This window comes from Lucilia sericata, unplaced genomic scaffold, assembly GCF_015586225.1.
Source record: "Lucilia sericata isolate MDLA Ls3-8-SP2 unplaced genomic scaffold, ASM1558622v1 Contig000165F_arrow, whole genome shotgun sequence".
NCBI lineage: Eukaryota > Metazoa > Arthropoda > Insecta > Diptera > Calliphoridae > Lucilia > Lucilia sericata.
The window spans coordinates 1-13106 of NW_023994194.1; the positions used below are offsets into that span (position 1 = coordinate 1).

The following is a 13106-nucleotide window of genomic DNA, read 5'->3' on the forward strand; positions in this document are numbered from 1 at the left end:
GGGTTGAATGGTGATTGATGTACGGTGAGTAATAGATAGAGTTCCTTTGAGATGACTAACAACTAACTAACTACTACTAACTACCTACTAACTAACTACCTAACTAACTAACTAACTAACTACTAACTAACTACTACTACTAACTAACTAACTAACTAACTAACTAACTACTAACTAACTAACTAACTAACTAACTAACTACTAACTAACTACTAACTAACTAACTACTAACTAACTAACTACTAACTAACTACTAACTACTAACTACTAACTAACTAACTAACTACTAACTAACTAACTAACTAACTAACTAACTAACTACAACTAACTACTAACTAACTAACTAACTAACTAACTAACTACTAACTAACTAACTAACTAACTAACTAACTAACTAACTAACTACTAACTACCTAACTAACTAACTAACTACTAACTAACTCCTACTAACTAACTACCTACTAACTAACTAACTAACTAACTAACTAACTAACTAACTACTAACTAACTAACTAACTAACTACTAACTAACTAACTAACTACTAACTACTACTAACAACTAACTAACTAACTAACTAACTAACTAACTAACTAACTAACTAACTAACTACTAACTACTAACTAACTAACTAACTAACTAACACTAACTAACTAACTAACTAACTAACTACTAACTAACTAACTAACTAACTAACTAACTAACTAACTAACTAACTAACTACTAACTACTACTAACTAACTAACTAACTAACTAACTACTAACTAACTAACTAACTAACTAACTAACTAACTCTACTAACTAACTAACTACAACTAAACTACTAACTAACTACTAACTACTAACTAACTACTAACTAACTAACTAACTAACTACTAACTAACTAACTAACTAACTAACTACTAACTAACTAACTAACTAACTAACTAACTACTAACTACAACTAACTAACTAACTAACTACTAACTAACTAACTAACTAACTAACCTAACTACTAACTAACTAACTAACTAACTACTAACTAACTAACTAACTAACTAACTAACTACTACCTAACTAACTAACTAACTACTAACTAACTAACGACTAACTACTAACTAACTAACTAACTAACTACTACTAACTAACTAACTAACTAACTACTAACTAACTACTACTAACTAACTAACTAACTAACTAACTAACTAACTAACTAACTAACTAACTAACTAACTACTAACTAACTAACTACTAACTAACTAACTAACTACTAACTAACTAACTAACTAACTAACACTAACTAACTAACTAACTAACTAACTAACTAACTAACTAACTAACTAACTAACTAACTAACTAACTAACTAACTAACTAACTAACTACTAACTAACTACTAACTAACTAACTACTAACTAACTAACTACTACTAACTAACTAACTAACTAACTAACTAACTAACTAACTAACTAACTAACTACCTACTAACTAACTAACTAACTAACTAACTACTAACTAACTAACTACTAACTAACTAACTACACTAACTAACTAACTAACTAACTAACGACTAACTAACTAACTAACTAACTAACTAACTAACTCTAACTAACTAACTAACTACTACTAACTAACTAACTAACTACTAACTAACTACTAACTAACTAACTACTAACTAACTAACTAACTACTAACTACTAACTAACTACTCTAACTAACTAACTAACTACTACTAACTAACTAACTAACTAACTAACTAACTAACTAACTAACTAATCAATGCGAAATACTGTCCTCTTTTTGGGAGTTTCCAAATTTAGATATGACATTTATAAGTCCGTTAAAGGAAAGATATGGGCCCGAAGAATTTAAGTTTAACGGTAGCAAGATTATGGTATAGAACTATTAATCAGGACAAGGTATTGGTTAAATTCTCAGCAAAAGGAAGTTCCAAAGAAGTAAAAAAGTAGTAGAATTTACTTTGTGGAATTTCGGAAGACTTGCAGAATTGAGGATTTTAACACAAGCTGGTCATAGGAGGGTATGTAATTTTTTATGATTCCAAATTTCCAGTTCCAAATTTAGTACTAATTAAGTCAGGAAATAAGTAATCTTAACAAAGACACATAGAACAAAACATATGTATATCTTCAGCTTCTTCGGAAGTCATATAAACATCATTTCCACAGAAGCTAAAACAAATTCATTTAGTGCTATTTGGAAGTGGTGATAAATGTTATTCTTTTGTAAGTAGTTTGTTGTATTTTAGCTGGTGCGGTATATAAAAAGATCCTATGTGTGGTATAAGATAGGTATCAATAAAAAAATAACGTATCTTTCCGCTGTGGAAAACTAAGGACCTAGTAAAGGACCCTAAAACAACTTTAAGTTGTAAACACCATAAAAACTAGGGAAACAGTAGTAGCATAACATGGACTCAAAATTACACCAGCAAGGACGACATACTACAAAAAAAATTTAAATTGTTTAAACCATTTTCGAAGGAAATTATAATAAAGCGATTAAAACAAAAGCCCATATAATTAAAACACCCTACTAACTACAATACATACATATATATGGATGTATGTATGTATTTATGTATGTATTTATATACAAACATACGTACATTGTTACATATTACTTTCCAAAATTCAAATGTATATCTTTCTAATCTGCAAATTTTGTCAAAAAAAAAAAACCTCACATATTGCAACATTTTGTAAAAGAAATCCAATAAAATTGAAGAATGAAAACAAAATCAAATTAAAAACTGCAAGATCATCAAACTGCAAATGTTTTAGCTAGTTCAACAAAAAATTTTTTTTTTCAAAATTTCTTAAAACTAAAAATTAAGAGAAAAAACACCAACAATTTATATGAAAGCATATTAAACAATGAAAAACTTAATAAAAAAATCCAATAGGAAGGCGTGTTTAAAACAGTAAAAGATTACAAAATGAAACCACACCTGAATGTAAAGAAACAAAAAAAAAATAATAAAAATCTATTGAGGGTTTTTTACAGAAACAAAAAAGTTCCCAAAAAAAACAAAAACAGAAACAAAAATCAGGGTGCTGTGTTGAAAAAAAACAACAAAAAACCAGAAATTTTTAGAGAAGGGGGAAGTATAGCAAGATAACAAATTTAACACACCTTATTAAACATTGTATAATAATGGCAAGTAAGCTATGAAGCAACAACAACAATACGAATACAACAACAATTCTAGCAAAAGCCATTAAGAGATTTCCAATGGAATAGTTCAAACCACAAGAAAAGCAAATAACAACAAACCAACAACTACGTGTTTGTTTTCTTTGTTTACATTTAAAGGGGAAATTCAAGTGCAATGGGAATAATAAGAGGGGTTTTGTTGTTTTCTTTGTTTTTGTAGAGAAAACTAACGAATAATAACTGCATTAAAGAGAGAGAGGTTGTTGTGGTAACAAAAACCTACCCCCCTTAAAATAACGATTTGTGTTGCTGTTTAGTATTTTCAAAACAAACTAACGAGTAGAGAGTGTTTTTATTTACTCTCTCTGGTTTGGTGTGTCTCTATTATTTGGTGTGTGTGTTTGTTGTTATTTCAACTCCTGCTCCTCCTTTAAACAGTAAAAATTGTTAGTGTTTTTGCTAATGGATAAAGCTGTTTCACTCTAACATATTTGTTTGAGGGAAAAAGAAATATAGAATTCGTTTTTTCTTATTGTTAAATTGTTGTTGCTTTTTTAAGTTATAGGAATTGTTGTATGAAACCAGCAACAACAAAAGTTATAGTGAGAATTTTATTCAAACAACAAATTTTTGGGTTAAATCAGCCGTCTACAACTAGTTTGTGTTCGAACGTGAATAAGTACGCATCGGTGTGTTACACAATTGAATTAGAATTTTAAAAAAATTATAAAAAAATTGTGTAAAATTTATATGAGAAAAAAAGAAACGGGAAATTTTAACGAAAAATATCAACTAATGAATTAAGAAAACAAAACACCGGTGTTTATTAAAATATTAAAAAAATAAACATTTTATAAAACAAAAATTAACATTGTAAACATTTTTTTAAGAAAAAAATATAACAAATTTTGTAAATTATACCAAAACCTTTAAAAAAGAACAAAATTATAAAATTAACATTAAATAAAAATTAAAATTAATACTTTACACTTCCCACTGTTTGTTTGGTGTTTTCTTTGCACTAGATTTGTTCAAAAATAATTGTTATTATCTTAAAAGATTTGTTGTGACAATTTGTTATCATCTTTGTTTGGTTACACAAACCATCTACAACAAACATTTCACATTGTTCAAGTGTCATTGTCATCATCAACATCACCACCAACAGCAGCAGCAGCAGTATCATCTCATACACACACAAACACTGCAAAAAGCTTTAACAACATAGATCTCTACAAAATACGGAAACGTTAACAATTGTCGTTAACTTGATTTTTATCCTTTTTTTGTTGTTTCTTGCTGATTGTAGTCATTGTTGTTACTTGCGTTTTATAACACATTGTTCCATACTAAGCTCTCTCTGGCTCTATATGCTGCTGTGTTAAATTTCCGTTACAAAAAAAAGCTAGAAAAAATACTAGCAAAAAGAACAGTTATATCTAAAAGGATTCTGTTTTTTCACTCTACAGTTGTATACTGAGTGTGAGTGTGTGTGTTCATAACAGTGTGTTCTACAATAAAAATAAAAAAAGTACAAGTTTTTAAAAAAAAGAGGAAACGTATAAAATTCATAAATCCTAAAAGCTTTTGTTGACAATTATCACACATCGTTTTTTTGTTTGTTTTGTCATTCTTTCGTTGTGAAACTTTTATTTGTGTATTTTGGGTGCATATGGCGTTGTGTGTGTTGTGTTAAAAGTTAAACAAAAAGGATTTAATTATTTTGGCTGTTTGATTTTGTAACTGGTTTTACGTTTTAACCATTTTAACAAATATGGCTGCCTATACACAATTTGGATATGGCTCTTATCCGTCGGCTAATCAGGTAAGTTTAAGTTGTGTTTTTTCTTTGATTATTTAGAAATATTTATAATTTTGTATTAAAAAGGGGGTTTAGTTTTGTAGTATACAATTTTTCAATTCACTATTTGTGTTGCAGAGTACTAGGCGTTGTATGTCAACAGTTGCTGCAATAGTTATTTTTCGTATTGTCTTACAATGAATTTTTTAAGAATTTAAAATAGTTTGTAAGGATGTTGTATATTACACCAGATCCTTAGATATACATTAATACATCTAGATCACTATCGGGCCTGTTGTAAGCTTCTTTACCAGGCTTTATGATAGAAATCAAATCCACTGCAATTGAACTGTTGGACCTTAACACTACCAACTAATTACATATGAAAATCTAGTTATTTTATTTAAATTGAATGATCAAATAGCAACTATATTTCCAGCAGTAGGTCTATACTTCTCTAGTACTATTTTTGTTTTGTTCATTACTCACTCTTAAGAGATTAGTGTGACCAAGGTATTTTTACTTATGCTTCAGTTATTTCTTAGTTTGAATGGAGAATTAATGTTATTACCGGACCACTCCACTCATCAGATGTAGTATTGTATTATTGTATTAGTATTAGATCCAGCCTGTAGCAGTAAGAAATCTCAAGATATCATTAAACTTAGATTCAGATATCTCACCAAGGTGAGATATGTAGTAACTGTCAAGAAAACGGGTTTGGATAGAGCACGGTATTCGCAGAGAAGATGTAAGACCGTTTCTTTCTTTTTCCAGTCTTTGCAACTGCAACAGTGTTCATTGAAGGGTAGCCCAAACCAACTTGCATGTCTGACTAGCATTAAAATCTGAGGATACTATTCTTGATAAATCCTAACGGGGTTGCTACTGGAACGGCGTAGAGCAAATCCCGTTCTGGCAAGCTCATCTGCCTGTTCATTTCCATAATAGTCCCTATGAGCAGGGACTGTCAGACATTATCTCGAATTATCGGGTCTATTATGCACTCCTTTACCAGAGTTTCTGGTGTGAAGCCAGAAACTACTCCGCATAAGCGTGTAAAGGTTACTCCTTAAAGGACTGAACAAAGAACTAATCCAAATATATGGAAAAAACATACTCCATTTAACATTGTGATGTCCTAATTGAGGACCACGTAAGTCATCAATGCATTTCAACGGAGTAATTCCAAAACTAGTTTCTTGCTGAAATTATGGGAGTACATGATCCACAATATGGTCCTATGTAATGTATTACATAGGACTACTAAACGGATAATGTACTCCAATAATGTTTAAAGGCGAGTAGTTTTTGGATTACTCTAGGGTTGGAGTATAAGTTTGATTTCATATGATTCTTAATTTAAAATCAAACCTCCTTGGAAGTTACACTTCCAAAATACAGTCTTTGGAGGTTTAAGTTTTAAGTATAGGTCGCGTTACATCTGATCATAATTGGCAGCTTCGTGAGGGTCAAATATGCAACGATTACATGATTTATTCGAATAACACGATTTTTTCTAAAACGTAATTCGTGCAAAACCAGGGATAGGTGTATTCCAAAAACCAATAGCTATAGCATGACAAACAGTTAAAACCAATTAGAATACATTTAAAGGAATTATTTTTTAATGTTTAGACGGTTTTTGATATTAATCAGTAAAATATTTTCAAATTATGCTATAGAGTATTGTAGGTAATGTAGTTATTTCATACATTACTTGGTAATGAGTGCATTAATTAATGTTTTCGAATAGGATTTGTCTATAGCGTATGTTTAATAAGGAATTAGTTTGAGGTTCTAACACTAATCAATATTATTCGTTTTTTTTAAAGAAATATTGATTTTTTTAATTTGTGTAAAAACCAATCCAAATAACATGTTAAAATAACTTGTTAATTGAACATTGATTAAGCGAATATAGACTAATAAACGTAGAAAATAACTGTTAAGTCGGATTTAAATCCGTAAAAGTCGGGTGAGCATATTTGTAACCAGTTATTTTTTGGTCATCATCTAACAAAAATAAGTTGTTATTCACACAAAAAGTAAGCACTTAAACTTTGCTCCAATATTATTTGTCTATTTACCGGGTAACTATAAAACTAAACAATTTACTCCACATCTTCCGAAACAATTTCACAAAACCCTTTCCCTTTAGTTTAATCTTGCTACATTTTAACCAAATTTAAACAAATTTGTTGTTTAGGAAATATGAAAATCATAAGTAACAAGTACCTATGAAACAAAAAAAATTAACAAAATTTTTGCAACATTTAGCTATTTATGACTTACAAAATGTCTACTACAAAATTGTCTAATTTTCATAATAAATTTAACTTTAAAAAGCTTAAAGTATGTAACAGCTCTATTATAAATATAAATACATATGTATGTATGTGTGTGTTTAAGACTTTGAAAAAGACCCTTTAGGTCTTTTAGTAAAATTATAAATGCATAGAAAATAATGTTTAAACACACATAAATATAAAAACACTAGCAAACAGACAAACATAGACCACTAAAACAGTGGAAACTGGCAAAAAAGGCTACTCAAATATAATATATGTACATATTTTAGAAGATTTTGAATTATCGTGAGAAGAATTCTTTAAATATTTAGAAATATTTTTAAGATTTTGTAAAATCAAATAGTTTGATTTCCTTTAGGCCAAGTAATTACTGTTTTTCTTATAATGAGTAGATTGTTATATGTAAAACATATATATATGCATTTGTATATCGATATATGTGTTTATGCATTTGTATTACATTACATTATAAATTGCAATATTAGACATTAAATTTTGTTAAGTTTTAAAGGAAAGCTATGGCCCAAACATCTAAATTATAATTTAACAAAAAGGCTACTTAGAAATTTTGATAAATGCTTTTAAGAAATTTAAACACACAAACCTATATACATACATATCATTATATAAATATATACACACATATGTATGTATATGTATCTGTAATAAATATAAATGTTATACTGTTTAAAACGTCTTTTGTTGTGTTAAAATAATAGTTTTGAACGTTTGTCTAACAATACAAAAGTTGCCTCAAATGTGAATGAATGTGTACATATAATAATGGGAATGGGAAGATTTTAAAGGAATGAAATTATTAAAGCTAAAGATATAGCCACTAATGAGTCACTTACAAAATAACCTATATAATTTGATCCATATTATTCTGGATGAATGAGTTATAAATGGATCATTCACTCCAATGATCTTTATGTACTATCAAAAAGATGTCTGCGGTAGGTAAGTTGATGCTGTGCGATTCCCAAAAGAGGCTTCAGTGGAGGACAAGATAGATCCGGTGGTAGCCTAAGTGTATTTCTCCCGTAATGTACAGTATTGTTCAAAACCTTTTTTTTTTTTTTTTTTTCATTTTAGTTATTATTTATTGAATCTTTCTTACATAGAAATTTACAATAAGTATTGAAATCTTAACCTAAACTATAACTAACGTCGTTATTGCCACTGCAATTTCAACAAAAGTTCTCGATAATTTGATTATCTGGCAAAATCCAATGTTTCCGTTCTTCTCAGTCGTCTGTGACCCTCAAATGACAGCAACTCCCTGGCAAGGGGATTTGGGTGATCCATTAGTTTCGACAGGTAGGTTAAACAAGAGAGTTTGATCTCCTCGCGTATTATGGGGACATTGAGATCCCTATGAATATTACTATTGCGAATGTACCACGGGGCACCTGTTATTGACCTTAACAGTGCTGACTGCTTTCTTTGTAATTTTTCAACATTTGATGAGGAGGCTGTTCCCCACAGTTGAATGCCGTATAGCCATATCGGTTTTATAACTGTTTTGTACAAAAGCACTTTGTACTCCAAGTCTAGAGCAGACCGTGGTCCAATTAGCCAGTACAATTGAGCTGACTTTAATTTTATTTGTGTAACCTTGGCTTCAATGTGGTGAGTCCATGTTAAGCGGCGATCAAGGTGGATACCAAGATATCTCACATGGCTTTGTTCAGGAATTTTTATATTGTTTATCTGCACGGGAGGACAATTTTCCCTTCTTAAAGTAAATGTAACGTGAGTACATTTTGTAGCATTGACTTTTATTTTCCATTTGTCCAGCCATTTTTCCAATTCGCCGATGTGAAACTGGAGTTGTTCAGAAGCTATTGAAGGGTTTGCATGCATGCTTACAAAAGCGGTATCATCCGCAAATGTAGATGTGTGAGTCAGTGCGCTCGTTGGCATATCTGCAGTATATAAAATATATAGGAGCGGACCTAGAATACTCCCCTGGGGTACTCCAGCAGATATTTTTCGACGTGAAGAGATCACATCTTTAGATCTGATTTGAAAAGATCTTTCATATATGTAATTTTTAAGCAGTTTGTGAACATTCGCAGGTAGTAATGTGATAATTTTGTGTATTAGTCCATCGTGCCAGACTTTATCAAAAGCTTGAGAAATATCTATGAATAATGCAGAGCAATATTGCTTGCTCTCGAAGGCCTTTCGAATAAGAGTTGTTATTCGATGTACCTGTTCGATAGTGCTGTGCTTTCTTCTGAAACCAAACTGATGGCCAGGAATAATGCAATTATCGTTAAAGTGTACTAAAAGGCTTTCAAGCAATAACTTTTCAAAAAGTTTTGAGAATAAAGACAACAGGCTAATGGGACGGTATGATGTCACTTGAGTGACATCTTTCCCCGGTTTTGGTATCATAACAATCTCGGATACTTTCCATGAGTTAGGGAAGTATCCAATACGTAGCATCGAGTTAAAGATGAACAAAATAATTCTCAGTGCTGAATTGGGCAGGTTACTTATCATCGTGGTAGTAATTTTATCTATACCAGGTGATTTTCCTGCCTTTAGACCTTTGATTGTCATCTTCACGGTAGAGAACCGGAATTTTATTGGGTGTGGAACCACATTATTTATAATGTTAGCACTAATAGAAGAATCTGTATCATTTTGAGTAAACACATTCTCCAAGTGATTGGCGAATGCTTCAATTTTTTCTGACGTATTTCTTGCCCATTGACCATTCTGAAGGCGTATAGGTGACTCATATGCAATAGGGCACTGCATATTTTTAACAGCTTTCCAGAGACTATATTCTGTTTTCTTAGTAGGGTCTAAGTTTTTGAGATAATTTCTCAGATTAGATTCCTTATTATCCTTTAAAGCGATGCGAAGTCTTCTTTGGCACTGATTAAGTTTAACCTTTATGTTTGGAGATCGTGATTGTTGCCATTGACGTCTGAGTGTTCTCTTTTCTTTAATAAGAGACTCAATGTTCCTAGGACATTTCGATTTTTTGAAGTCTCCCAAGGTGACTGGGGGTGTAGACACTTTGACAGCATCTTGTAAGATATCCGTAAATATATCGACAGCGAATTGTATTTCATGGTCATTCTTCAATGAAATGTTTTGTGGCAGGTGTGAGCTAACATACATTTTATACTTTAACCAGTTCGTTTTCTTGTTAGGGAAACAAGAACAATAGTTTTCCAATTTATTTGGGGTTTCTAATAACGTTAAAATTGTAGGCGAGTGGTCTGACGAGAGGTCCAATGAAGGGATCACTGAAATAAATTCTCGTTTTATATTTTTGATTACAGCAAAGTCAATTAGATCGGGAATCTTATTGAGGTCTGTAGGCCAATAGGTAGGTTGGCCACTAGATATGGCATCTAGTCTGTTGTACGATATTGCTTCTAGCAATTGTCTGCCTTTGGGAGTAATGAGGCGAGAGCCCCAAAATGTATGTTTTGCATTATAATCACCAGCTGCTATGAATCTTGGGCCAAGAGTTTTAAAGTATTCGAGAAACTGCTCTCGATTAACATTATACCTAGGAGGACAATATATTGAAGATATTGTAACTCGACTATCAGGTATATTTATAGAGGTGGCCTGGATATGGTCCTTTTTGTATTCTGGCATTGGGAAATGTCTAATATTTTTTCTCACTAAAATGGCTGTTCCACCACAGGCTCTGCCACTTGGATGTTTTGTATCGTAAGTGTAGTATCCATTAATTCTGAAACAATTCTTTAGGGTAAAGTGTGTTTCAGAGACGAGTAGTACGTCAATTTCCTGAAGTAGCAGGAATTGTTCTACTTCATTCTTGTGTTGGCTAAGGCCGTTAGCATTCCAAAAACAAATTCTTAGAGAATTCATTTTTTATTTAGCAGGATCTGCATGAGCATGCTTTGATTCTGCATTAATTGTTGAAACATATTTTGCATATTTGCCATGAAACGGTTCATGGTTTGAATTAGATTCTCAATAGAGCTTTGAGAATTTGTTTCGGGTGCAGGCACACCCTCTTTTAATGCATGTGCATATGAAAATAATGGGGCATTATTTTCATTGTTTGATTGCAAATTCTCATTATTCTTATTTGTAAGACTTCTATATTGGGCACTAGAAGTTTGATTTGCATTCATTTGGGTAACGGAACCCTCTTTTGTCGTATGGGCATACGATTTATTCTGATTGCTTTTATTTGTGATACTTCTATATTGAGCACTAGAAGTATTAGGAAGGCTTGGGAAGTTAGAAGCTTTATATTGAGCATATAAAGGTCTTCTGGCCTTGTTTGATTGTTGGATGTGTAGATATACTGGACATCCGCGATAGTTAGCAGTGTGATTTTGACCACAGTTACTGCATTTTCTTTTATTGTTATCTGTTTTTGGGTAAGGACAATCTTGACTCTTATGGATGTCTCCGCATCTCACACAAACAGATGGTAATTTGCAGAAAGTTCTGGTGTGACCGAACTCTTGGCAATTTAGGCATTGAGGAGGACCTCTGCGCTTAATGGGTTCCTCTACAGTTATTTTGCGATTGAGAAGATATCTTAAACTGTATATTGGATGAGTATCACCCTTTTTTTTCAATTGTGAAGAGTTAAAAGTAATTTCAACTCTAAACATTGGTTGGGGAATTTTGTCCTTGTTAAATATATTGTGAATGGACTTCACTTCATAACCTTCAGACTCTAGCGCCTTTTTAATGTCATCAGTTGGTACAGAGCTGTCTACACCTTTGATAACTACTGTCAAACCCTTTGCACTTTTTAGTTGATACGTGTAATAATTTCTTTTCTCAGAATCAAAACTATCAACTATTGTTCTAAAAGACTTTTCTGAATAAGTCTGTATTTTTGTTTCCTGAATATTTCCTTTCCGTAGAGAGACTACATGGAAATTTTCTTTGCCTACAAGTTGGGACAACTTATTTACCAATAGATTGGTGGTAGGTTCGCGCAAATAGAGGGGAGGTGGCTTTTGGTCTTTTAAAGTCATAGATGGTACTTTTTCACTTTCTTGGTTATCAAGCAGTGCAAAACGATTTTGACTTACGGAATTTGTTTTCGCTTGTTTTGGATTTGGTTCCAATTTTGAAGTCCTAGGGCTGGACTTACGTTTTGCATATGTGACATAACGGTCCATTCCCGTTTGGATCTTTTGCGTTTTATGCGAGCTCAATAAATTTGGAGTATTTTTTGGTATGGCACCAGTATTCTTTGACATTGGGCTTGAGTGACCCTCCTTATCATTAATGGTTTTCACAGTGTTAATATTGTTATTGGTACTATTTGTGATATTGTTCACATTAGCATTACTATTTACATCAACCATTGAATCAGTTGTTTGATTATCTATTTTTTCTTTTGCTTTGTCTTCCACACAATTGTCTTGTTTTGGCGCACTTGAGAGAGGAGATCTCTCGTTTGTTGTTGTTTTTGAATCTGTTGTTTGTTTATTTATTTTTTCTTTTGCGCTATTATCTACACAATTGTTCTGTTTTGGCGCACTTGAGAGAGGAGATCTCTCGTTTGTTGTTGTTCTTACACTTAAATAGTTTTTATGATTTTTTGGATCATAATTATTGTTGTTGTTGCATGGAGAGCTCATAACAAAGTATGCATTTTTTCCATTGCTACTGAGCCTCCTTTCACTTGTTGGAGAGTTAGAGAAACTCATGCACAATAACACACACTACACTCTATTTAAGGTTTTGTTGTTATTTTTTCTTTTTGTATACTTTTTGCTTTTTTTATAAATTGTTTTGTTAATAATTGCATTAACAAAAACGACAATTTATTTAATTTAAATGTATTTTTAATATTAAAAATAAATAAGT

General features: G+C 31.5%; 1 protein-coding gene across 1 annotated transcript in view; it reads left to right on the plus strand.

Annotated features, from left to right (window-relative positions):
• Positions 1-4926: 4926 nt before the first annotated feature.
• Positions 4927-13106, plus strand: part of LOC119601451 (homeobox protein araucan-like) — a 36531-nt gene continuing 28351 nt past the window's right edge. The window contains exon 1 of the mRNA XM_037952389.1: positions 4927-4977. Within this exon, the coding sequence (XP_037808317.1) occupies positions 4927-4977 (51 nt within the window). The remainder of the gene's footprint in view (positions 4978-13106) is intronic.